This window comes from Aquarana catesbeiana, linkage group LG07, assembly GCF_042186555.1.
Source record: "Aquarana catesbeiana isolate 2022-GZ linkage group LG07, ASM4218655v1, whole genome shotgun sequence".
Classification (NCBI taxonomy): Eukaryota; Metazoa; Chordata; class Amphibia; order Anura; family Ranidae; genus Aquarana; species Aquarana catesbeiana.
In genome coordinates, this window is record NC_133330.1 from 51,767,909 (window position 1) to 51,795,356 (window position 27,448).

A 27,448-nucleotide genomic window follows, 5' to 3' on the forward strand; every position below is an offset into this window, starting at 1 on the left:
GTCCCGGGTATTCTACAATCTCATAGTGTTTGCTACAAAAAAAATGCCAAGCCCCGCTGAAGTGTTCGGGTTTGGCTTGAAGAAAAGGTGGCAACCCGGGTGTGAAATCATCCATTGCAATGAATGGGGGGGCGCTATTTCTAGCACTGAAACCTACCTCAGTGTGAAAGGGGTCTTAGACTTACACTAGGCTGTGACTTCTACATTTGCAGAAATAAAATGAAAACTAACACTGAGGACATTGCAGGCTTCTCCTCTCACCTCACACTGCACCTTCCCCTCCCCCATGGAAGGCTGCACTCCATCACACACACACCTGAGTACAATCAGCGCCCTTGTAGTAATGCCCTATTATGACACTAGAGGGCGGCAGTGCTCAATTATTGGTAAACCATTCCTATGCATGGAACACGCAGCCAATGCACAGGACAAAAAATAGAGGATGGCTATACTCTAATAAAATGTCTCCATGCTATGCGGCGCATGCAAAACAGCATGGTCTACAGAAAGATGGCGACCACCCTTACTGTCAGGAAAATTTAAAGATTTGTTTCCAAGAAATAATCTTTGTTTTATTGTACTGATACTGGACGTTGGTTGTTTGACGGAGGGTGGTTACGATATTAAAACAAAAAAAAAAAATGGTATGTGCAGTTTTTGCGGTGAAAGGTGATGCAGCTGTTTCATCAGATTAGGCGACCCGTCAGAATGTGTAACGAAAGTGACGTTTCGTCGTCGCCATCTTGCTACACCCCGCACTCCACAATAAGAAAGCGGACATCTTGTTACACCCACCGGAGTTTTGCATTATACGCTTATTTTTAACAGTAAAATGCGTTTATATAGTAAAATACAGTACTTAGAACTCCGTCTGCATGTTTAGATGATTAATTTTAAAAGCAGCGATCTTCTGTCAGATTAGCAAACCTGTGAGATGAGTAGGCTTACCGATGCTTTTAAAATTCAACATCCAACCAGTCAGACGGAGTTCTAACTACTGTATTTCACTATATAAACTCACGTGAGTGTAACAAGATGTCCACTCTCCCCCTTCTCCCTGTATCCTTACTGTGGAGGAATACTCGGTGTAGCAAGATGGCGGCGGTGGAACGTCACTTCCTTTACACATTCTGACGGGTCGCCGAATCTGACGAAACAGCGCGCTTCTTCCTGGTTGCCATGGTGACGCTGGACGCGGAAGCGGTGTGAGGGGTGAGGGCTCGCGGAGAGGAGCCGGGCTGGTGATTTGCAGGTGACAGATGACGGGGGATGGGCAGGTGGTGCTGAATGACAGCTTTATTGATAGTGAGAGGACGATCAGAGGGACAATGGTGACTTCTCTGTGCTACAATACATGGTGTATGGGGGTCATCCCGATCCACAGGCTTCTGTGCGTCCTAAAAGTGATCATACACCATACAATCTGATTGTCCAATCTCCTTCAGATCTTATGTAGTGTTGTGCTGGACATACACCTGTCGAAAAATCTATCTAATGCATTTTTGAAAAAGAAACACACGGACGTGAGAGCAAACGATTTTGCCATCATGTGATGACCGAATTTTGATTGAGAAATCGTTCAATGGATAGAGATGAATCCGTTTTTCATTCGTTTTGTCACATATGTCCAGAGCAAGCTGTTCGGGGAGACACACATCAACCTTTCAATTTATCGTTCGTTCTGAAGAACTTTTCTAAACCTTTTTCTTCGATTTTTATTTATTTATTTATTTATTTTTGGCTCAATAACGTCAAAACCGATTTTGAATCTAACTGATTGTAATCAATGCTCGTGAAGCACAAAGTCGCTGATCACCGCTATTACTAGGAAAAAATTAAAAGTATCCCATAGTTTGTAGACGATATAACTTTTACACAAACCAATCAATATACACTTATTGGGATTTTTTTAACATTAAAAATATGTAGAAGAATAAATATCGGCTTAAATTAGATTTTTTACATTTTTATTGGATTTGTTTTAAAGCAAAAAGTAAAAAATATTGTATTTTTATTTTTTTACTAAATTGTCGCTCTTTTTGTGTTTATAGCACAAAAAATAAAAACCACAGAGGTGATCAAATATCAGCAAAATAAAGCTCTATTTGTGGGGAAAAAAAGGACGTACAGTTTATTAGGGTGCAACGCCGCACGACCGCGCAACTGTCAGCTAAAATAACGCAGTGCTGAATCGCAAAAAAATGGCCTGGTCATGGAGAGGGGTAAATCTTCTGGAGTTCAAGTAGTTAAAGTGCCTGTGTGTGGGCACAGATTTTTTGTATGTTTTAAACTGAATTGCTGTAATAAATAATATATTTTTATACTATAATTGTGTTGTTGGCTCATACAGTTCCATCAAAGTCCATGTAGCCTCCAAAATTCTATTTCTGTCTTTGTAATAAAAATAATAATAATAAAAATAATAATAATAGGACAAAGCAGGTACTTCTGACCATTCTGGCACATATTTAATAGATCCCACAGGTATGACATATATACTGACAATGGTCCAAGCTGAATCAATGTAACTATGCAGAAAAAAATCTATACCTGGAATTCAGTTTTAAGCAATACAATTCAGGTTAGGACCCGCCCCCCCAGCCAGCCGATTGGACAATGCCAAAACAGCCCTAAACTGATGAGGTCACCCTCTTCTCTCCCCTCCTGTATTTATTGATCTTTTTACACCTTGTCCCTGGGCTCATTAAAGCGGGGTTCCACCCAAATTTTGAACAATATCTGTATGTATTCTCTTCCTTGCCTAGATGCTGACATGCCGTTTAAAAAAATTGAAATCGCCGTAATTACCTTTTATTTTTCTATTCTTCTTTGCACTTCCTGGTTCTCCTCCCGTAGGAGTAGGCGTGTTTCTAGCCTCTCCCAGACTCCTGGGAGCTAGTCTCAGGCTTCCCAGGATGCCACTGAGCATGTGCAGGAACGAGCGGTGAATGCTGGGAGCACAGCATTCACCACATCCAGGAAATAAATGCTTGTGGGCTTCAAATGCCCACAATGAAGATGGAAACCGCCTGCATTGAATAATATAAGTTATTCTTTCCGACGAAATCTGACACAGGCGGACATATTACACACAATATGTGAGTATGTAATGCTGAGAAGAAAAGTTTGTGAATGAACTAAAAAAAAAAAAAAAAACGATAGATAGGTGGACCCCCGCTTTAAGGTCATAAAAGGATTCTTGTGGCTGATGTGGGAACGCACAGTAATAACAGTAGAAAATGTCTTTTTCCTTTCTAGAAAGCAGAAGAAGGATGACTTTGTATAGAGACCGAGAAGAGGAGTTGGAGAGACTCCACACAATCATGTAGGTTTATTACTCTTCCAGGTTTTATCTGATGTCATCAGCCTGGTGTGCTGAACAGGTGTCAGTATCAATGCTGCAAACATATGCCGTGACTTCGTCAGATGTGTGTTACTTTGCATGTGTCTGTAGCACATATATACAGTGCAATCTCCGGCAAAGTGTCATAACAATCTAAAACAAGAACTCAGTCTGTTAACTTCGGTTTAAAGAGGAAGTAAAGCCTCTGAAAAAAAAAAAAAAAAAATACACCATGCAAGACAAAGGCATAATGAGCTAGTATGCATGGTATACTAGCTCATTATGAATTACTTACCTGAGATCGAAGCCCCCCCATCGGCCCTCGTTCGCCTCCTCCGACGCCGCCATCTATTCCGGGTATCGCGTCTCCAGCGCTGTGACTGGCCGGAGCAACGATGACATCACTCTCATGCGCGCTGGTGCCGCCTCTAACGGCATGTTCGCCGTTAGAAACGGCACGCTCAGTGCACCTGCGCCCGATGCCTACGGCGCATCGGTGCCGCTATTTTTGCAAATATCTCCTAAACCTTTTAGGTTTGGGAGATATTTCTTGCACCTACAGGTAAGCCTTAATGTAGGCTTACCTGTAGGTTAAAGTGGTTGTAATGGGTTTACAAGCACTTTAAATAAGAATACATACTAGAATAGATTCTTTTAACTCAAGAAAGCCCCTTCTATTGCTCTCAGCCGCCTCCAAATCTCTAGACTTAAAGTGATTGTAAAGGATAATTTTTTTTAAAAATAACAAACATATCATACTTACCTCCACTGTGCAGCTCATTTTGTACAGAGTGGCCCCAATCCTCCTCTTCTGGGGTCCCCCGGCAGCTCTTTTTGCATCCACCGACACGAATGCCAGACTCAACCCCGCCCCCCGGCGCCCGCGTCATTGGATTTGAGTGACAACAGTGGGAGCCAATGGCTGCGCTCCTATCAATCTTCCAATCAGGACATGAGACACCAGCTAGAGCTGGTGTGCTCGTCCCCGAGGAGAAAAAGACCGGGTTCAGGTAAGTAAAACGGGGGCTTTGGGGGGCTGCAGCATGAGAGAAGGTTTTTCACCTTAATGCATAGAATGCATTAGGGTGAAAGACCATGAGGGATTACAACCCCTTTAACTTTTTGCTGCTGTGATGTGACTTCCTGTTAGACGGTGGCTACGTTCGTTCTCCATGGTCCCACTGTATGTAGGAATGTAGCCACCCTCTCTAGCTCGCCCCCCAACATAGACTATGGGAAAAATGTGTAGAAAAAGTAGCTGTTATTTTTAACACATTATGAATACTGCAGGTCTGTTTATTGATCTTGGGTTCTACTGGTGTACACCAAGGGGAGGAGCTTATGCTGGCCATATACTATACGAAAAATTGGCCGAACCCATTTTCGAAAAACGAACATTCGGCCGTAAGCGCAAACAATTTACACAGCACTTTTTACATATATATAATATATATATACATATTGTACATTCACATCAGTACCCGCCCTCACATCCCTAAGGTCCCTACAGCCCAGTACACACTGCTAGTTATTTTTTCGCTCAATCCAGTGGGCTGAATAAAAAAAAACTGACAGATCGCCTTATTAACACAAGTAATGTTGGTGCAACAACCCCTCCCACCATACCTTTGCATTTAACCAGCTCCCCCCCCCCCCCTCCAAAACACACTGATCAGCAACTGCAGTAATTGTGTGCAAGTGATGATTGGATGGTGTTTTTCCAGCATGTCCCTTCAATAAAAGCCAGACGTTAAACCGGCTTCTGTTGGACAGACATTTGTACTCCCTGACCGAATGTCAGTCAGTTCCTGCTGAACCAGCCGATTTTCGCCCCCCCCCCCCCCGTACCCAATTTAAAGTGGTTGTGAACCTGTACATGATGCCATAATGAAGTGACTGGCCTCAGATGATACACAGAGATGAAACAAATCCTCCTACATAAGTTGTATCTGTTTATCTGCAGTCTTCTCTTTTCTAAATCCGTTAAAAGTCCTGAATTTATAAAGCTTGTGTGAGCTGTCAGAAAAAAGGGGGTGGAGAGTTGAAGTTACACTTTGCGGAGCTCAGTGAGGAGAGCTTTGAGAGCTGATTGGAGGGAAGGGACACACAACTCTTCACATAGCGCACAGGAGTAGAACTGAGGTTGTCAATCAGCTGGAGATTCCTCCCCTGTCACTTTTTTTGTCTTGGTGTCAAGAAAACTTGCCAGAAGTGACTCTTGCTGAGAACGGAGGAACAAAGCAGCTGACAGAAATGACACTTGGTACTCTGGATGAGACAAATACACTCTATAAAGGGGTATGTTTTGTTCATTTCATGTCTGAGGTTTACAACCAGTTTAACTCACATTCATACATACACATACTAGGGCCAATTTAGACAGGAGCCAATTATCCTACCAGCATGTCTTTGGATTGTGGGAGGAGACCGGAGTACCCGGAGGAAACCAACGCAGACACAGGAAGAACATGCAAACTATATGCAGGTAAAGTCTTGCTTGCCATTTGGACCTATGACTCTAGTGCTGCAAGTCCTAATGTAAGTTCTTAAAGCCCAACTTCAGCTAAAATAGAGCAGGGAATAAATAGAACCTCTGTTGGGTTTTTATTGCTGTCTTTGTCGCTATTAGGGAGATTCTCGGTACTTCCAATCAAGAAATCCTATAAATGATGGGAAATTCTTCTTAAAGGGGACACAGACAAAAATACATTTTAGTACAGCAGAGAAGGGTTATAACTTCTGAAAATATTTTTACTGTCGTCCATGCCTTTAGGCTAGGCTTAAACCTTTCGCTTCCTCTATCTGTTAAAAAAAAAAAAAAAACTTTCACTGCCAGAGCCATTTTATTTTTTTAAATTTCTTTTAGATTTTGTCCACATGTTAAAACACACATTTTATGCCAGAAAATTACCTAACCCCATTCCCCCCCCCCCCCCCCCAAAAAAAACATATTTTTTTTTAATTTATTTTTTTTTTTATGAAAGCAAGGACCCTGAAGAATAAAATGGTGGCATTTGCATTTTTTATGTCACAACAAGATGGTTGTACTACTGTTTATCAAATCTATTTTTTCAGTGATAAATACACTCAAATTAATTTAAGTACACAAACAAAATATAGCACCCGTTGTAAATAAATATCAAATAAGTCATCCCTCAACATTGCATGAGCCCATCTATAAACAACACTTTGCAAGCCTTTATAGCTCATCAATTGAATGATAACTCTAGAAGTATTGCGCTTGCAGCCGTTTGAATCACTTCTACAAGAAAGCCACCAGTCGTAAGAAAAAATCTAAACAAACTCCCAGCTGCTTTAGCAGCAAAAACTCTGTTTACATGTCATTGCCGCCAAAGAAGCAATAGTTTTGTCAAAAACAGTGAAAGGGTAGGTCCTAAAGCACCTCTGAAAATCTATCTCTAGCCTTAGCTGTTGGGTTGAGGTCAGGACTCTGTGCAGGTCAGTGCGGGCAGAGCAGCAGCAAAAGCTTTTTTTCCCTATAACCAGTGATGAGACAATTAACAAATCATTTTGGACTTGGGTTTTAAAATGTAAAGGACACATTTCAGGCATACCCTTAAAAAGAGGCAAGTGAGAATCTTCCTTCCAGTGGCATCCCCCAGGGGGCAGCAGACTAAACTTTCATATCTTACATCATGTACCCTTTAGAACAGGGATATGCAATTAGCGGACCTCCAGCTGTTGCAGAACTACAAGTCCCATGAGGCATAGCAAGACTCTGACATAGCAAGACTCTGCCACCCCAAACCCCCCATCCATGTCTTTATGGACCTGTCCTGACCTCAATCTGATAAAACACCTTTGGGATGAATTAGAGCAGAGAGTACAAGCCAGGCCTTCTAGTCCAACATCAGTGCCTGACCTCACAAATGTGCTTCTGGAATAACAGTCAAACATTCCCATAGACACACTCCTAAACCTTGTGGACAGACTTCCCAGAAGAGTTGAAGCTGTTATAGCTGCAAAGGGTGGGCCAACTCAATATTGAACCCTATGGATTAAGACTGGGATGCCATTAAAGTTCATGTGCGTGTAAAGGCAGGTGTCCCAATACTTTTGGTAATATAGTGTATATGTGTTTTTTTTACTCTCCTTTTCCTTAGACTAGATGAAAAAAATAAACTGACTGAAGAGATGAAGATTCATGGCGAGCAGATTGGAAAGGACAGCCAAGCTTCAGAGGCAGCACATAACAGAAATCAGATGCTTCTGAAAGTAAGTTTTGTCCAATGATGGTTTCCTTTCTGTAGTGAAACCTGTAGCCTCACTCCTTGACAACTCTCAACACAGAGTTGGGAGAACCACCAACAAGGCTTGCAACTACCCTACTTTTATGGGCAATTCAAGCTTTGTTGGTTTCCCAGTCTCAGAGATCCTCAACAGTGAGTTCTTCTAAAGCAGGGATATGCAATTAGCGGACCTCCAGCTGTTGAAAAAACTACAAGTCCCATCATGCCTCTGCCTCTGGGTGTCATGCTTGTGGCTGTCAGAGTCTTGCTATACCTCATGGGACTTGTAGTTCTGCAACAGCTGGAGGTCCGCTAATTGCATATCCCTGGTCTACAAGGGTACATGATGTAGGATAAGAAGGTTTAGTCTGCTGCCCCCTGGGGGATGCCACTGGAAGGAAGTTTCTCACTTGCCTCTTTTTAAGGGTATGCCTGAAATGTGTCCTTTACATTTTAAAACCCAAGTCCAAAATGATTTGTTAATTGTCTCATCACTGGTTATAGGGAAAAAAAGCTTTTGCTGCTGCTGTGCCCGCACTGCAAGGGTTAATTGCTTATTTTGTCTAGGGAGGAGGAGAAACCAATTTAATTACCCGATCCTCCACCTCCCCAGCAGCCAGTGCTCCCCCATGATCCGGCGGTGATCTGTCCCTCTGCATCCTCAAGTCCAGAGCAGGGCCATGGAACCTGCTCTGGTCTTGATGATTTCAGGACCCCAGAGCGGTGTAGCATGGGGGTGCATAAGCAGTGGGGACCGGTCTAGCTGTGAAGAGGAGTGGAGGTTTGGTTAATAAAATCTCCCTTTATTGTTCCCCTAGACATAAACAAGCAATGAATCCTTGCAGTGCAAGCCCGGCCTCAGCGCAAGGAATCATTTTTTATTTTCCCAGAGTTGAGCTTTAAAGTGGTTGTATACCACCTTTTTACATTATTACCTACAGGTAAGCCTATAATAAGGCTTACCTGTAGGTAAAATGAATATCTCCTAAACCTGTTTAGGAGATATTCACCTTGCATGCAACCACTGACGTCAGCGGCGCATGCGCTCTGAAGGTGCCGGACCTTGCCAGGAAGAAGACTCCCACGCGCATACGCGGTAGTGATGCCATCGCGGCTCCGGCCCTTCATAGTGCCAGAGCCACGAACCCGGAAGGCACGCCGAGGAGAAATTGTCAGCTTCTTCAGCGGTGGCCGGGATCCGATGCCGACGCCTTGATCAAAGGTAAGTATTTCATAATGAGCTAGTATGCGTTGCATACTAGCTCATTATGCCTTTGCCTTACAGATTTTTTATTTTTTTGGGCGGGTATACAACCACTTTAACCGCTGCCCGACCGCCTCACGCAGATATACTGCGGCAGAAGGGCACGTACAGGCAGAATCACGTACCTGTACGTTGCCCTTTAAAAGGCGGCTTGCGGGTGCTCGTGCGCCCGCCGGGAGCTCCGTGAGCGTGATCACGGGTCCCGCGGACTCTATGTCCGCGGGGATACCCGCGATCGTCTCACGGAGCGGAAGAACAGGGAAATGCTAGTGTAAACAAGCATTTCTCCGTTCTGCCTAGTGACAGGACACTGATCACAGCTTCCTATTATCGGGAGCGGTGATCAGTGTTGTGTCACACACCGCCACTCCCCCCCCACAGTTAGAATCACTCCCTAGGACACACTTAACCCCTACAGCGCCACCTAGGGGTTAACCCCTTCACTGCCAGTCACATTTACACAGTAATCAATGCATTTTTAATTGCTCTGATCGCTGTATAAATGTGAATGGTCCCAAAAAAGTGTCCGACCTGTTTGCCATAATGTCGCAGTCACGATAAAAATCGCTGATCGCCACCATTACTAATAAAAAAAATATTAATAGAAATGCCATAAAACTATCCCCTATTTTGCAAACGCTATAACTTTTGCGCAAACCAATCATAAAACGCTTATTGCATTTTTTTTTTTTACCAAAAATATGTAGGAGAATACGTATCGGCCTAAACTGAGGAAAAAATATGGTTTTAAATATATTTTTTGGGGATATTTATTTTAGCAAAAAGTAAAAAATAATGGTTTTTTTTTTTCAAAATTGTTGCTATTTTTTTTTTTATAGCGCAAAAAATAAAAACCGCAGAGGTGATCAAATACCACCAAAAGAAAGCTCTATTTGTGGGGAAAAAACAACGTCAATTTTGTTTGGGAGCCACGTCGCACGACCGCGCAATTGTCCGTTAAAGCGACGCAGTGCCGAATCGCAAAAAGTGATCTGGTCTTTGGCTAGCCAAATGGTCCGGGGCTTAAGTGGTTAAATGTGGGAACTACATAGATTTCTTTTTTTTTTTTCAGGTTTATTCCCTTTATTTGTATCTGGGAAACCTGTCAGTAACAGGCTTCCTGTACTCGAGTGACAACGCTCACTCACTGTACTGTATCTATGGAGGAACAACATTGACACCTTAGAAAAATGGCTTGAAAAGGAAACTATACGAGAGACTGATCCTGAGGGTATCTGCTACATCCAAAAAACAAACTAGTGAAAAGAGAAGAATTCCCCCAGGGATGGAATGGGCAGGGAACCAACACAGGATAGTAGAAAAATAATGCAAGGTATATAAAAATGTATAAATTTGATTCAAAATACAAGAAGATAAACATCTAAAAACAATGATAGGAACATGACCACAAATGTAAACATACAGCTACTGGATGCTGCAGCAAACGCTGACTCTGAAGACTCAAGGTCAAATGAGAGACGTAGCTGCTGCAAACCACCCTACATGTTTCGGAAAACACAAAAAGATTGGTTTCTTTTTATGATAAGTGTACTTCCTTCTTCAGGGGTTCAGGTAGAGCGTAGAACGTGGGAACCCATCTACCTGCATTTTTGCTGTGTATCATCTCTCTGTAGAGGAACATTTTGATCTGTAAGTACTTACCTGTACATTCTGTGTGCATGTCTGCCTTTCTGTAAATTAACTTAAATACGCAAATTCACTGTATTATGTAGTGTTTGGTTATTTATACATATATCTTTCTTGACAGAAATGTAACAGCACGCTCTACCTGATTCCCTGAAGAAGGAAGTACACTTATCATAAAAAGAAACCAATCTTTTTGTGTTTTCCGAAACATGTAGGGTGGTTTGCAGCAGCTACATCTCTCATTTGACCTTGAGTCTGCATCCAGTAGCTGTATGTTTACAATTGTTATCATGTTCCTATCATTGTTTTTAGATGTTTATCTTCTTGTATTTTGAATAAAATGTATACATTTTTATATACATTGCATTATTTTTCTACAATCCTATGTTGGTTCCCTGCCCATTCCATCCCTGGGGGCATTCTTCTCTTTTCACAACGTTGACACCTTAGGACAGGAACAAACTCCCCCTCCTGTTCTCCTCATTTTCATAATTTAGGGAGGAGTTGTTTTGTAGTTCACTGAGGTAACCTGGGAAAGGATGATAACAGTTCTTGGGAGCTCAGCTTACTGCTAGAAGGTACAAGCACAGTAGATTACTGGCAGGATCAACAGGTATTTTTAGCACATAACAAAACACTTTCAGTGGCATATTTAAACTGATAATAAACTCCCATTTTTTAAGCATTCCAGCAGTGGATTTAAGTTGGATGTAAACACGATTCATAAAATTTGAGCTGAGCACATATATCTGCAGTGTTTTCTTATCTTGCTCGAAAGTCCCATGATTTTCTTCTGCTCTGTTCTTCTGTTATCAGCATGATACATTCTGACAAGTTCTCTGACACAGGACATAAAAGCAGCTGAAAATTTGGGTCAGGGTGGGTGCTATAAATAGATTAGCAGAGAGCTGGTCTATTCACAGCACAGCTCTGCAAGTGTCTGACTATGTGGAGGGGGTGTGTGTGTGCCTTTCCTCCAATCAGCTCTCTCACAGTGTATGGCAAAACTCCCCTCCTACTGCTGAAAGAAGAAGTGAAAATTCTAACACAATGTGCACTTTTAAAGAATATAGCAAGCTGAAGACAGCATGTATACATGTAAAATTTATGTAGGGAGATTTGTTTCATCTCTGTGTATCATCTGAGGCTGTTCACTTTACTGGATACATGTGGGGGTTTACATCCACTTTAATCAATTACTCAGTATGCAATTTCTTTATTTTTTTAATCCTTCCCTATGTTCCAGTTTAGGCTTGGGCCATGACCACTGTCCTAGGTTTCCTGTGTCAGGGTGGCTCCTTTCTTTTGCAGTGTTGTATGGAGCCACCCTTGCATGCAGGGACTAGTGTCTCCCTATGCTGTGTGCATCAATAGAAACACACAGCCCCAGTCTAGGATGTCAAGGCACTTCTCCCCCCCCCACCTCTCCAAGTTAGCAGACTGGCTCTAGACTGCACTGTCCACTGTTGACTGTTTGCTGTGAAGACAGGGAAGCAGCACTAAGACAGCAGGAGCCAGCAGCATGGAAAGTTGTACACTGCAGGTGCTGGGGTTAGAATTTTAAGAACTAGTTTACATATAGTTTGTAATTTAACAACATTATTTCCTCTTATGATTTATTTAGGATTTTCAAACTAAAGTGAAAAATCTAAGACGAAGAGTAAAAGATCCTGATCCTTCCCTTGCTAATCTAGAGGTTGGTAAAAAGCATCATATATTGTCTAAAAGCAAACATGTCAGCATTTTTAAAGAGACACTGTCACCTTGCCTAGTGCAGAATGACAGTGTCTCTGCAAAGGGCCCTTCCTGGCCCCGTTATGCTCACTCTCGCTGCTCCTACCTCTGTTGCAGCCAGCAGCACTATCCAGTGTTCAAGTATGGGGTGCATGTGATCTTCTTCAATTGCTAGGACTGAAAACTGTTGCACGACATTTAAGGAGTGATGCCCCCCCCCCCCCCCCACACACACACACACACACACACACCATCCATATCTGTGACACCGCTAATTCTAATGCTAGCTGCCACAGAGGAAAAAGCAGTGACACAATGCAGGCTAAGTGAGTATAATGGGGTCAGCACAGGGTGTGGGGCATGCAGGGCAAAGTGACAGTATATCAAGTGGCCTACTATTACCTATATTATCCCCAAAAACCCTCCCCTGTGTGCCAAGAGGGGAAAACTGGAGAGACACTTTCACTACTTGTACAACTTTTTAATTTGGGACAGGAAATCATAGGAAATATCGCTTTCCTTTTAGTGGGGGCAAAAAATTAAACAAAGCAAGAGAATGTCACCAGCACACCAAGGGTCTCCAGAGTGGGTCCAAAGCTTTATTCAACGATCACATTGTTGCAGCAGATTGCAACGTTTCAGAGCAACACAGGACCCCTTCATTGTCCCATGCCTGATGAAGGGGTCCTGCATAGCTCTGAAACATTGCAATCTGCTGCAATGATGTGATAGTAGAATAAAGCTTTGGACCCACTCTGGAGATCCTTGGTGTGCTGGTGACATTCTCTTGCTCAGACTTGACGCGGTTCCAGCTGGTGGTCGCTTCAGCACCCACTTCTATGCACAGCCATTTCTATAGAAATGTGTGCGTTGGGAGGGATGCATTAAAAAAATTAAACAAAATACACTTTTTTCAGCTTCTAACATTAGCTTGTTCAATTAAAGTGATTGTAAAAGCTCGTTTTAAAACAAATAAAAATAACAAGCATGTTATACTTACCTCCTCTTTGTAATGGTTTTGCACAGAGCAGCCCAGATCCTCCTCTTCTCGGGTCCCTCTTTGCTTCCCCTAGCCCCTCCCTCCTTTGAGTGCCCCTCAGCCAGCAGCTTGCTACAGGTTGTCACCCAACTCAAGTCAGGGCTCCGTGTATCCATTCAGACAGAGAGCCCCAACCTGGCCCCGCCCCCTCTCTCCCCTGATTGGCTGATTGACAGCTGTGGGAGCCAGTAGTGCCGCTGCTCTGTCTCAGCCAATCAGGAGGAGTGTACTGGATGGCTGAGGGGATCATGGACATCGCTGAAGAGAGGAGCTCAGGTAGGTAATTGGGGGGTGCTGGGGGGGCTGCTACACACAGGTTTTTTTATCTTAATGCATAGAATGCATTAAGATAAAAAAAACCTTCTGCCTTTACAACTCCTTTAAACTTCGACAATAAAACCTGGAAGCTGATTGGTTTCTGTTCAGAGCTGCACCAGATTTTGCACTCTCCAGGTTTAGTAAATCAACCCCAGAGAGTAACTAGTAGTTACAGAGGTCTTAACCCTGTCTCATTTTACAGAAAAAAGTAACTAGTTACTCTCTGGGGTTAATTTACTAAAACTGGAGGATGCAAAATCTGGTGCAGCTCTGCACAAAAAAATAATCAGTTTCCAGGTTTTATTGTCAAAGCTTAGTTGAACAAGCTGAAGTTAGAATCCGATTGGTTACCATGCACAGCTGCACCAGGTTTTGCATTCTCCAGTTTTAGTAAATCAACCCCTCTGTGTCCTCCTTCCCACTCCCCCTAAAAAAAGAGAGGCTTGAACCCAATTTGGTTCCCAAGCCATAGGTTACACTTCTCTAGGCTATTGCACTCACAACATGTGCTCCAAGGGCAGACTGACGAGTCGGGTACTTGGGCACCGCCCGAGGGGCCGAGGCCATTAGGGGCCCGGACTCGGCCACATGAGAGACCACTTGAAGCAGCTGTAATAATGCCGATAATAATACTGATAACAGCGCGCTGCTCCCCGCCAGCCCCTCCTTCCGTCCCGTCCATCCCAGGTGCTTGTACTGCATGCGTTGTGACATCACCTGGGATGGACGAGAAGAGTGGAGGGGCCGGCGGGGAGCAGCGCAGTATTATTATCGGCATTGGGTGACTCGGTGAGTGAAGCTGAGACACCAGGGCCGTCATCGGGGGGCGGGTACAGATGTATGGGGCCCGGGCCCCAACATGACCGCAGGAAGGCCCATGATACTCTCCTGGTCCCCCCCACCCCCACAGTGTCCCCCTGTGTGTGTGCGCTCTCCCTCCAATGTCCCCCTGTGTGTGTGCGCTCTCCCTCCAGTGTCCCCCTGTGTGTGTGCGCTCTCCCTCCAGTGTCCCCCTGTGTGTGTGCGCTATCCCTCCAGTGTCCCCCTGTGTAAGTGCGCTCTCCCTCCAATCTCCCCATGTGTGTGTGCGCTCTCCCTCCAGTGTCCCCCTGTGTGTGTGCGCTCTCCCTCCAGTGTCCCCCTGTGTGTGTGTGTGTGCACTCTCCCTCCAGTGTCCCCCTGTGTGTATGTGCTCTCCCTCCAGTATCCCCCTGTGTGTGTGTGCGCTCTCCCTCCAGTGTCCCCCTGTGTGTGTGTGTGCTCTCCCTCCAGTGTCCCCCTGTGTGTGCTCTCCCTCCAGTGTCCCCCTGTTTGTGTGTGCTCTCCCTCCAGTGTCCCCCTGTGTGTGTGTGCTCTCTCTCCAGTGTCCCTCTGTGTGTGTGCTCTCTCTCCAGTGTCCCTCTGTGTGTGCTCTCCCTCCAGTGTCCCCCTGTGTGTGCTCTCCCTCCAGTGTCCCCCTGTGTGTGCTCTCCCTCCAGTGTCCTCCTGTGTGTGCGCTCTCCCTTCAGTGTCCCCCTGTGTGTGTGCACTTTCCCTCCAGTGTCCTCCTGTGTGTGTGCACTCTCCCTCCAGTGTCCCCCTGTGTGTGAGCCCTCTCCCTCCAGTGTCCCCCTGTGTGTGTGCGCTCTCCCTCCAGTGTCCCCCTGTGTGTGTGTGCGCTCTCCCTCCAGTGTCCCCCTGTGTGTGCTGTCCCTCCAGTGTCCCCCTGTGTGTGCTGTCCTTCCAGTGTCCCCCTGTGTGTGTGTGCGCTTTCTCCAGTGTCCCCCTGTGTGTGTGCGCTCTCTCCAGTGTCCCCCTGTGTGTGCTGTACCTCCAGTTTCCCCCTGTGTGTGCTGTCCCTCCAGTGTCCCCCTGTGTGTGCTGTCCCTCCAGTGTCCCCCTGTGTGTTTGTGCTCTCTCCAGTGTCCCCCTGTGTGTGCTCTCCCTCCAGTGTCCCCCTGTGTGTGCGCGCTCTCCCTCCAGTGTCCCCCTGTGTGTGCGCGCTCTCCCTCCAGTGTCCCCCTGTGTGTGTGTGTTCTCCCTCCCCAGTGTCCCCCTGTGTGCCCCCCCCTCTTGTCCACCTGTGTGCTCTCCCCCCCTCCAGTGTCCCCCATTGTGCTCTCCCCCCCCCAGTGTCCCCTGTGTGCTTTCTCCCCCCCCCCCCACAGTATCCCCCTGTTTGCGCTCTCCCTCCAGTGTCCCCCTGTGTGTGTACGCTCTCCCTCCAGTGTCCCCCTGTGTGTGTGCGCTCTCTCCCTCCAGTATCCCCCTGTGTGTGTGCTTTCCCTCCAGTGTCCGCCTGTGTGTGTGCTCTCCCTCCAGTGTCCCCCTGTGTGTGTGTTCTCCCTCCCCAGTGTTCCTCATTGCGCTCTCCCTCCAGTGTCCCCCTGTGTGTGTGTTCTCCTTCCCCAGTGTTCCCCATTGTGCTCTCCCTCCCCAGTGTCCCCCTGTGTGCTCCCCCCCCTCCAGTGTCCCCCTGTGTGCTCTCCTCCCTGCAGTGTCCCCCTGTGTGCTTTATCTCCCCCCCACAGTGTCCCCTTGTGTGCTCTCCCTCCATCCGTGTCTCCCTGTGCAGGTGTGGCTTGAGTGTGGGGACACAGGGGGCCCCATGATCTTCTATTGCCCGGGGGCCCCATGGGTTGTCAAAAAATTGCTGCAGTCTCTCAGACCCTTCTGCTGCAGCAGAATGCTAAGCCATTCTGACAAGCAGGGCTTCAGCACTGAGTAAGCATCACACTTCCTGCCACATGCACATTTTTATTGGTCAGTGAGGATGTCTATCATAGTAATGGCCAACGGGGAAGCATGGGGCGTAGCAGCAAACTCTTGTGGCAGGGGGATGTGTTGAAACTTTGGCTGTCAGAATTCAGTCACAACAGGACAGTTTGAGAGGCTGCTGCAGCAAAACGCAGGCATTTCTTGAGATCTGCACCTTATACCTGTAGTAGTTTCGTTTTTTGTCCTTCATGAATATCTTTATAGTGGACCCTTCACTCTCCCCACCCATTTTCTATCATCTCACCCCTTACCTCCTTCCTCTCTCACAGAGCCTATGGCTCCCGCTGCTATCAATCTGCCCAGTGAGGAGGGAATGAGCCGCTACTCTTGGGCGCAGCATGGGATTCAGGTTGGGCTCAGGTTAGTATAAGGGGGAGTTGGGGGGAGTCATCTTCACCAACGGTTTTTGATTTTAAGGTGTTACTAAACCCAGGGCCCTACATTCACTATATCTGGTCTCCCACAGTACACAGAACATGTAAATGCAATTATTTTAGTAAATATAAACGGCTAAATACCTTTTCTAATCGGCAGTATATAGCAGTCTTATGACTTCTATGAGTGTCTGGTTAAAGCTTGTAGGAGGAGTTTTTATTCTGCAATGACTGCTCTATCAGGATGCATGATTTCTGACCCTCTATCTGCACAGTGCTGATTGGCCCTGTGCTGATCACATGCACCCACCCAAGAAAAAAAATAAACTCTCTAGCAATACACACCAAACTGAGCATGTGCAGCCTGTCCGCTGGCTCTGTATTATCAGGAATTATATTGGGGACAATAGAAGGAGGAGAGGATCAGAGAAGACAGGATCAAACGGCCTTTTTACTCAATGCTGAGGATTAATCCCTTAGGTTCCACAGTGAGTATAACAAGCATGATTTACTGCATATACAGACTGATTTTACTGTTGTGGGTTTAGTAAGACTTTAATGCAGATAATGCATTAAGGTAAGAAACCTTAAGGCTTTGAAACCACTTTAAAGCCTATGTTTAGCTAAAAATAAAAGCTTAAATATCAGCACAAGGAACAAAACTTAGTATGATGTGTCCTTTTTGTTTCTTCTCCTCTCAGTAGAAATCTTCCCCATACTGGCAGGCTTCGTAAATGGGTGACAGATGGATAATTGATAGCTCCACCCCCTTCATTTATAGATCCCGTGTCATTCATATAAGCTCTAGTATGGCTTCTATGAATGGCACTCTTAATGAGAACTCATGACAGACCCTTAGCTCTATTAACCCCCGCTGCACCGGAAGATTACGACAGCGGGGGCAGGGGGTAGGAGGGATGAATATTTCTACTGAAAGAAGAAGAATCAACACAGGGGACACATCACACTATCTGTAAGTTATGTCCCTTGTGCTGATTCTTATGTGTTTATTTTTAGCTAAACTTAGGCTGGCTATAGATGGGTTGTTTTTTGTCGATCTGCCAGCGGACTGAAAAGTGAGCAGATTCACCCATTCACACAAGAGAGATGGATGTGCTATTGTATTCTGACAGCGGGGACTCCTCCAATGTCAGAAAGCACTTATCAACATCATTTTTCAACATTCCCATTCGAGAGATAATTAGAATTTCTGTGGAGCAGGAATAGCCATAGATGGATCAAAACTCATCTGGTCCCTGCTGATCCAGCCAAAATCCATCTATGGCCATCTTCAGGCTTTAAAGCAGTAGTAAACTACTAAAATATTCCATGCAAGGAAATTGCATAATGTGCACGGGAGTCACGGCCACGGCACAGTGCTTTGAAGGAACGACATGGGTACACTGTTCCTTAAAGTAATTGTAAAGTCTCTCTTTTTTAAAAAAAAACAAACATGTTATACTTACCTGCTCTGTTGCAGTGGATTTGCACAGAGCAGCCCCGATCTTCCTCTTCTCTGGTCCCTCTTCTGTGCTCCTGGCCCCTCCCCCCTGTCGAGTGCCCCCACAGCAAGCAGCTTGCTGTGGGGGCACCGAGCCAAGCTGCAGCTCCCTGTGTCTCACCAAAAGAAGCTTGTACGCAGAATAGCTTTCACAATGTCAATTTGTTGTGTGTTACAGAACCAGTACTGGGCATCTGTGGAAGAAGAGCTTCCCAAATGGGAACTATTTCTACTGGGAAAAGCTCAACAACCTTTTGGTGTAAAACAAAGCTACAATTCAAAGACAAAGCTAAGACTTTCCCAGACTATGGAGGCTCCAAAGAAAAAGAGTCTTCCTCCTTCTGGATTCGGTTCAAACACCTTCCCAAGGGTTTTCTGAGTTTGAGACATGAATTGGGAAATGGAGTGCCGGTTTCACGGGATGGGACTCTATACCAACTGCAAGACATGAACAGTTATGTCATCCTTGGTGATGGGTATATCCTTTTTTTATTTAATTTTTTATTAATATTTTTGTTGAAATAGTTGTGCAAAAATAAGGATGATAAAAGATAATAGACAAGAAAAGGGGTACAAAAGTAAATGGTACAAAAATACCCCTATACAACAATCCTAATATAATAGAATCTCAGACCACACAGGGCCCCATTCGCAAAAATAGTGCAAACTAAAGAAAAAAAAATGTGACTTCCCTCTGCCTCTCACCCTTTTCCCTGCTGTACCATTCCCATTTGAGACGGAAGCAAAGATACACATGGTATAGGATATGCAACGGCAAGTAAGGATACATTGTAGTATAAGGAAAACCCCCTTAATCCAGCCATGGACAGTGCGATTTCCTGCACCCTGTGGTTGCAGGAAAGAAAATCACCCAATTCCCCCATCAACACAGTCAGCCACCCCGGCCAGGAGAACACACAGTGATTATTGCTAGCAGCTATAGCCATTGGTAATAATTGAATAAAGAGTACAGCATACTGGTTGTACCCAAGTTGATCGATCAATCAACTTGGGTACATTCAGCCTGCCCATACATGGTTTGAATCTCGGCCGGACCCAGCTGAAATGGCTGAGATTCAAACCGTCTTTGGCCGGCTTTAGATATGTCAAGCCACAGCCCTGTACGGAACTATAAGGCTTACAGAGCCTCTAGATAATAGTTCCATAAGTATCCACAAGCCTCAAAGTCAAAGATAGAGAAAATCACAAAACTGTCCTCTCTGAGAAATTCTACTTCTCCCGTATTCAGAACACTATGAGGAAAACTCAGGAATTTGTACCAAACCTGTTTGGACAACCCCTGCTTAAGGATTTGGTGCTATTAAATTGTAATGCTGAGTTTATTAACCCCTTTCAAAAGGTTAATAAGGGGACATCAGGCTTTTTCAACTGCAATATAATCTCTTTATGTCTATAATATAGCAGGATGCCCACCAACCTTCTCTGTGCTCTAGTTGAGGCCACTTCTTCCACCAGCCCCAGCAAACAGACTGAGATATTTAGTAGAATTGGAAGAGTCATCAAGTCAGATCCACAATTGCAGACATTACGGGAGGACAGCGAGTCTAGGCTGCTCTGTCTGATGTAGTTCATCTGGTAACTAGGGAACGGTTGTCCCTATAAGATTTTTGTGGGAGATTATCAGCAGTTATGGAATTCACTGGAGAGATTTATGCCAAGACTTTTAAAACAGGCTAAGCTAGACCTATTATGTGTGCAATTTCTGCCTATTTTTTACCGTCTGTCCCTCCCTGTACATTGTTCTATTAAAGATTTGAGCCATATCTCTTCTCTGTACCAGTGTGGATCCTGAGGAAGCAAGTTATGCAAAATACGTCAATCCTTTACACTTACAAAAGATACTGACCGGTTGTCATAAAATATGTAAGAATATGGCGTTGGATGTACTTTGCACTTTTAATGCAATATTTTAAATTTGTAATTAAAGAAAGTGTACTTTTATTATGTATCTGTTATTGTCTTCAGGCACAATTCATTTTTTTTTTTTGGGGGGGGGGGCCTGCCTTACCTTGGGTGTTGTTCCAGGGGGTGGTTTTGTCTGCCTCCTTTCCAAATCTGTTGAATTAGTGGGCATTGCAAAAAAAAAAAATCAGCTGGAGAGAAAGCACAGTGCCAACACTCCACAGAGTGAGACTGATACTAGGAGTACATTTGTAGGGGTGAAGTAAATTTGTAGGGGTAAAGTGGGGGTAAAGTTAATTTGTAGGGGTAAAGTAAATTAGTAGGGGTAGAGTAAGGGTAAAGGAAATTTGTAGGGGTAAAGTGCGGGTAAAGTACATTTTTAGGGGTAAAGCACATTTTTAGGGGTAAAGTGAGAGTAAAGTAAATTTATAGGGGTAAAGTAAATTTGTAGGGGAAGAGTAGGGGTAAAGTAAATTTGTAGGGGTAAAGTGCAGGTAAAGTAAATTTGTAGGGGTAGCTTGGGGTAAAGTAAATTTGTAGGGATAGCATAGGGGTAAAGTAAATTTTTACGGATAAAGTGGGGGTAAAGTAAATTTTTAGGGGTAGAGTAAGGGGTAAAGTCAATTTGTAGGGGTAAAGTGGGGGTCAAATAATTTTTTAGGGGTAAAGTAAATTTGTAGGGGGTAAAGTAAATTTGTAGGGGTAGAGTAGAGGTAAAGTCAATTTGTAGGGGTAAAGTGCGGGTACAGTCAATTTGTAGGGGTAAATTTGTAGGGGTAAAGTAAATTTGTAGGGGTAGAGTAAGGGGTAAAATCAATTTGTAGGGGTAAAGTGGGGGTAAAGTCAATTTGTAGGGGTAAAGTCAATTCTATGAAGAAATTTAAACTGCATCAAAAGGATCTCTAGGCGATACCAGGTATGAAAATGGATAGTCCCACATATCACCCCAGTCCTCTCCATGAGGATTTAGAACATGCATTACCCACTTCTCTCTACATCTCTCCAAAGAGGGAGGTTTCACTGGTACAGTTATACAGTAGTAGATCATACAGTAGTAGATCCCTATATACTGCAGACAATGGTTTTACCAAAGAGTCAGTGATGGGCATATCTTAAAGCGGACGTGTAGTTTGCCAGAGAAAATTCACTTAAATAGACCCTGGTAAGATCACAGGAAAATCAAGTATTTTAGAGGATTACTTCCATCTTTTTTTCCTTTCCAAAAACATTTTTATTTGACTTGCATTTTACCATTGAACTTCCTAGAAGATTTGATTGTTCCAGGAGAGTCAATTCCCCAGCACAGAATACTTCATAGCCCTCTCTTCTTTTGGGAGTGTTTAAATATGGTCTGTGCTGGACCAGCTCCTCCATACATAACCAGGGAAGAAGCGAAGGGGAATACTGTAGAGCAGGAGTCTCCAAACTGTCTACACAAAGGACTAGATTAATGTCCTTCAGATTTTAGGGGGGCCGGTCTGTGGCCAACGGGAATAGACATTTTTTCTGGCACCAGTGAGAGTAAACCGTGCCCCATCTTTGGTATTAGGGGGAGGAATACTGCCCTATTGTTGGTGTCAGTGTGAGAAATTATGCCCCATTGTTGTTGCCAGTGGGCAGAATAGTGTCTCATATCAGTGGGATCAAAAGTGCTCCAAGGGCCAAATAAAGACAAGCTAAGGGCCGCAGCTTGGAGACCTCTGCTGTAGAGTATCACTTGAGTGTCTCACTGCTCCTGTTTAGCGTTGCTTTGCCTTAAGCCTCGTACACACGATCTGATTGTTGGCAGGGGATTGTGTGATGACAGGGACAGGATTACCACCAGGGAGGGACCAGTAATAAAAAATATAATATTTTTGTTATTGGATTTAGATACGCTTTAATAAGTCTATTTATAAATGTTTTCACACAAAAATCACACTTTTACCCAGGGCTTACACATTTTCCTAATTGAATCTAATTAGAAAAATGTGTAAATCTTAGGTGAAAGTTGTGTGAATCTTGTGTGATGGAATTTATAAATGGACCTCTATGGCTTAAGTAAAAATAAAAACCTGGTTTAAAAAAATAAAATAAAAATCTATTCTAGCCACTTGCCGACCAAAGTGGTTCACCAGTCTTAAGCCCCATACACACTATTAAATTTTCTGCAGATTTTTGTCTTCAGATTTACCAAAACCATATAATATGAGGTCAAACCTTAAGAGTTTCAATGCAATCAGGCAGGCCCTTGCACTACATTGTTTTGGTAAATCTGAAGACAAAAATCTGCAGAAAAAGCGTATGAAGCTTTTATGGCTTTTCTTTTTTTTTTTTTTTTTTTTTTAGTCAAAGATCATTTTATTTTTTAAATCTATTGCTTTTAAAGATAGAGGAAAGATTTGAGGAAAGATCTCTCCATAAAGAGGACCTGTTGTCCCTTATTTCTATTACAAGGAATGTTTACCTTATCAGTGCAGCCTCTAGTGGCCATCAGTGAAGGAGAAAAATTACTTATTTGCAAAATTTTATAACAGAAACTAAGAAAAACGTTTTCGTTCTTTTTTCATTTGTTTAGCAAAAAATAAAAAACCCAGCCGTGATTAACTACTTCACCGCAGTTGTACTGTGGCAGGTTGGCACAGCTGTGCGAATCGCCGTCATTGTATGTCAGACACTTTAAGAAGCTATAGGGGGTGCACCCGCGATGCCGGAGCCGATGCGCGTGGCCTCGATGTCCACCGGACACCCGCGATCACTCCTCAGAGAGCCAGAATGGGGATCTGTCAATGTAAACAGACAGATCTCCGTTCTCACAGGGGAGTAGAGAGAGACCTGCTGTTCCTAGTGATCAGGAACAGCGAATCTCTCTCCTCCTCCTGTCAGTACCACTCTCCCCATAGTTAGAAACACCTCCCTAGGGAACACTTAACCCCTTGATCGCCCCCTAGTGTTAATCCCTTCCCTGCCAGTGACATTTATACAGTAATCAGTGGCTATTTTTAACTCTGATCACTGTATAAATGTCACTGGTCCCAAAAAAGTGTCCGATCTGTCCGCCGCAATGGCAATCCCGCTAAAAATCGCAGATCGCTGCCATTACTAGTACAAAATAAATAATAAAAATGCCATAAATCTATCGCCTATTTTGTAGACGCTATAACTTTTGCGCAAAAAATATGTAGAAGAATACATATTGGCCTATACTGAAGAAGAAATGTGTTTTGTTTTTTTTGTTTTGTTTTGTTTTTTTTTTTGGGGGGGGGGGGGATTATTTATTATAGCAAAAAGTAAAAAATATAGTTTTTTTTTTTTCAAAATTGTCACTCTTTTTTTGTTTATAGCGCAAAAAATAAAAACCGCAGAGGTCATCAAATACCACCAAAAGAAAGCTCTATTTGTGGGGGGAAAAAAAAAGGACATATATTTTGTTTGGGGACAACTTCAAACGACCGCGCAATTGTCATTTAAAGTGACGCAGTGCCGTATCTCAAAAAATGGCCTGGTCTTTAAGGGGACAAATCTTCTGGTCCTTAAGTGGTTAAATACCACCAAAAGAAAGCTCTATCTGTATGATAAAAAAGAATAAACATTTAATAAGGGTACAGTGTAGCATGTCCGCGCAATTGTCATTCAAAGTGCGATAGCGCTGAAAGCTGAAAAATTGCCTGGGCAGAAAGGGGATGAAAGTACACACATATTACAAACATTATGGGAATTATTTGTTATGCTTGCATGAATGTTGAGACATTGGCATAGTGATTTTTTTTTTCTTTTTCTTTTTTAATAATCAAGGATGAGGCCGCGTTCACACCTATGCGAATTAGATGTGGGTTTCCCCGCATCCAATTCGCATAGCAGGAGAATGTGACTGGCTCCCTATGGAGCCGGTTCATGTATCTCCTTTGCGGCTGAGGAGCGCACTGCACAGAAACGCTGTGCATCTTTGGCTCCGTTTCAGGGCCGAATTCAGGCATAGATTCTGCTCTGATTCATCCCTGAAACAGGGAACAGGGACGCACAGTGCTCCTATGCGATCTGCAGTGGGTTACAGTGTGAACCCGGCCTTAATTGAGAATGAGTATAATATAATAGGGGACACTCATAGGGTATGGGTGCTTAACATGAATATTTCACAGTTGATGTCCTTGCTGAAAACTCTGAGCCCAGATGTCCTGTACTGAGCTGCAGGCGGCAGGCTGATAGCTTACATTTAGCTTTAAAGGGTAATTGTGTGTGTGCTGTATGATACGTATATATCTCTGTTCCTCCTCTATTACAGATTGCTGATCAGAGCCTGCCTGCAGCAATTATACAGTGTGTTTGATTAACGCAGGCTTAAATGGACTTATCAGAACTGTTCATTAATTCCTTGATGGCCACCAGATGTCATTGTAGCATTCAATAGATTATAACAGAAACATAATTTGCTAAGCCAAATAACTGTTGATTAAACACATACTAATAACGTCTACCAAATGGAAGAAAATCTAGAAATAAGCAGTGAAACAGCTTTAATTGCGGTGTCAAATTAAGAAAAAAAAAAAAGGGAATGAATTCAGAAAAAGAAAAGAAGAACGCAAAATCTAAATTGGGTATGTGTGTTGCGCAGAACCTAAGCAAGCTGGAGAGGGAAGGGAGATTGGTGTCTCCTGTGGTTTATAAAGTGAACCTGTCATGAGTTGAATATGAGGGCTGGCATTGCTGATTTTCCACGGAAAATACTAGCTTCCTGGCTGTCTCTGACTTGAGCTGATCAGCACTTTCTGATCAGCTCTATGTACAGGGAGGAATCCACCAAACCAAAAGTTGTAGAGAGTCCCTAAGGTTCTGCATTTTTCTTGGATGTTTTTTACGATGGAATTCCGCTCAAGCTTGGCTTGCATACACACGGTCACACAAAAGTTCTCTGAACTTTCGACCGTCAAGAACACGGTGACGTACAACACTACGACAAGCCGAGAAAATGAAGTTCAATGCTTCTGAGCATGCGTCAAATTGTTTCCAAGCATGCGTAGGAATTTTGCGTGTCGGAATTTCCAATCGGAACTTTTTCCGACCAAAAAAAAGAGAACCTGCTCTCAATCTTTTGCTGGCGGGATGGAGCATACACACGGTTGGAATTTCCGACCAAAAGCTCACATCGGACTTTTGCTGGGGGAATTTCCGATCGTGTGTACGGGGCATAAGCCTCAGCTCTAGAAATGCCGAACAAGACAAATCCCATTCATTTCAATGGCCCCTGTTCACATCCTGAGAATTTTGTCGCGTGACGCAAAACGCCCGTCGCTCAAAAAAGTACAGGAGCTTATTTTTTAGCAGATTACAGGCGTTTTACTGCTTTTACATTGGTGACCTTTTAACCTTGAAAAATCCTGTACAAAAACCCTGCAAAAACGCTCCAAACTGCCAAAAAAAAAAAAACGCCAGAAAAAATGCCCGCAAAACACCTGTAAAATAGCAATGCCTAGATATGAACAGAGCCTAAATGATTTTTTTACGTTCAGTAAAAAAAATAAAACATGGTTCAGCAGGTCCCCCTTCATCAGAGTTACAAGAAATAATATAGTAAACTCACAGGGGTTGATTTACTAAAACTGGAGAGTGCAAAATCTGGTGCAGCTGTGCATGGTAACCAATCCGCTTCTAACTTCAGCTTCTTAAGTTAAGCTCAGTTCACCTAAACTGGCCGCGGATCGCACAGCAACGCTATCCATCCTTGTTCTCCATTTCTTTGCCTGAATTTGGCCCTGAAACGGAAGCAAAGACGCACAGCGTATCTGTGCAGTGCGCTCTGCAGCCACTCCGGAGACATGTGAACCAGCTCCATAGAGAGCCGGTCATATTCTCCTGCTATGCGAATTGGATGCTGGGAAAAACACATCCAATTTTGCATAGGTGTGAACCCAGCCTTAAGCTTTGACAAAAAAAACTGGAAGCTGATTGGTTTCTAGGCAGAGCTGCAGAGATTTTGCACTCTACAGTTTTAGTAAATCAAACCCATATTTTGTTTAAACAGTTCGCAGAGTGTTCAGCTTGCATTCCCAGTTTGACCTGTAATTGGGGATCTCATATTTCTAGGTCTGTGTTAAAATCTGTTCTATACAGCATAGCTAATAGTCCCATAGTTGAGTCGTTTAGCCTTGTTTCCACATCCTGCGCACGAAAACATAGGAAATGGGGTGCCGAAAAATGGCAGCAGGTGCTTTGGACTGATGAGTCAGGCTCCATTCACATTTGTGCGACTTGTAATGCGACTGCCCCACCTCGCATCTCTATGCCCCATGTTGGCATGGTGTCCACCGTAGAATTTGCAGTTGCAGAGCAGAGTAGGACTGGCCATAAGAGGGATTACTTTGATGCAGTTGGCCAGCTTAAGCATGTATTGCAATATGTGTGAACTAAAAATCCCTGTTTTTCATTGCACAGTTTGCTGGAAAGGGTGTATAACAGTGTGCAGAGGATCCATCCAGAATGTGGACACATAAAGTCGCATGACAAGTTACAGCCCATGTATTCCAATGGAAGCCATTGAAACCTATGCGACTTTAAAAAGTTTCCTGCACTACTTTGATGTGACTTTCATGCCGCTTCAGTGCCATAGACTGCAATGTAAACTCTCAAAATTCACATTCACACAAGTCGCAGCCTAATGTTATCTATGCAACAGTCAAGGCCAAAGTCACATTCCAAGTAGCACCCATCCAAAGTTGCATCAAAGTTGCAATGGAAATCACACAAGTTGCACAATGGAGTGAACAGAGCCTCAAAATGTGAAATATTTGGCTGTAGCAGGAGGCAGTTTGTTTGCGGAAGGGCTGGAGAGTGGAACAATAATGAGTGTCTGCAGGCAGCAGAGAAGCATGGTGGAGGCTGCAAGTCTGGGGCTGCATTTCTGCAAATAGAGTTGGAGATTTTGTCAGGATCAATGGTCTCCCCAATGCTGAGAAATACAGACAGATACTTATCCATCATGCCATACCATCAGGAAGGCGTGTGATTGGTCCCAAATTTATTGTGCAGCAGGACAATGACCCCAAACATACAGCCAAAGTCATTCAGGAATATTTTCAGTGTAAAGAAGAACAAGAAGTGCTGGAAGTGATGGTTTGGCCCCCACAGAGCCCTGATCTCATCAAGTCTGTCTGGGATTACGAGAGGGGCAAAGGGTGGTCACAGCAAATATTGATGTAAATTGGATTTCTCTTCTGTTCATTTACTTTGCATTTTCTTAATTGAGAAAAATCAACTAATAACACTTCTATTACTAAAAGCATTGTTAATGTCCAGCATTTTTTCACTTCTGCCTAAGACTTGTG

General features: G+C 43.8%; 1 protein-coding gene across 4 annotated transcripts; it reads left to right on the forward strand.

The window, feature by feature from the left end:
• The first annotated feature begins 1,110 nt into the window (after positions 1–1,110).
• On the forward strand, positions 1,111–27,448 carry CEP15 (centrosomal protein 15). 4 transcript variants are annotated; one of them, XR_012235234.1, is made up of 6 exons: positions 1,111–1,252; positions 3,259–3,325; positions 7,468–7,579; positions 12,129–12,200; positions 18,406–18,703; positions 26,559–27,448. XR_012235234.1 is itself a non-coding variant. In XM_073592154.1 (5 exons), the coding sequence occupies exons 2-5, from the start codon at positions 3,273–3,275 to the stop codon at positions 18,604–18,606; spliced, it is 438 nt and encodes a 145-aa protein (XP_073448255.1). In that variant the 5' UTR covers positions 1,111–1,252; positions 3,259–3,272; the 3' UTR covers positions 18,607–20,189. The 4 variants fall into 4 exon arrangements, 2 of the variants coding, with proteins under 2 accessions (XP_073448255.1, XP_073448256.1); XR_012235235.1 differs by having other exon boundaries at positions 18,406–18,681; XM_073592154.1 differs by lacking the exon at positions 26,559–27,448 and having other exon boundaries at positions 18,406–20,189.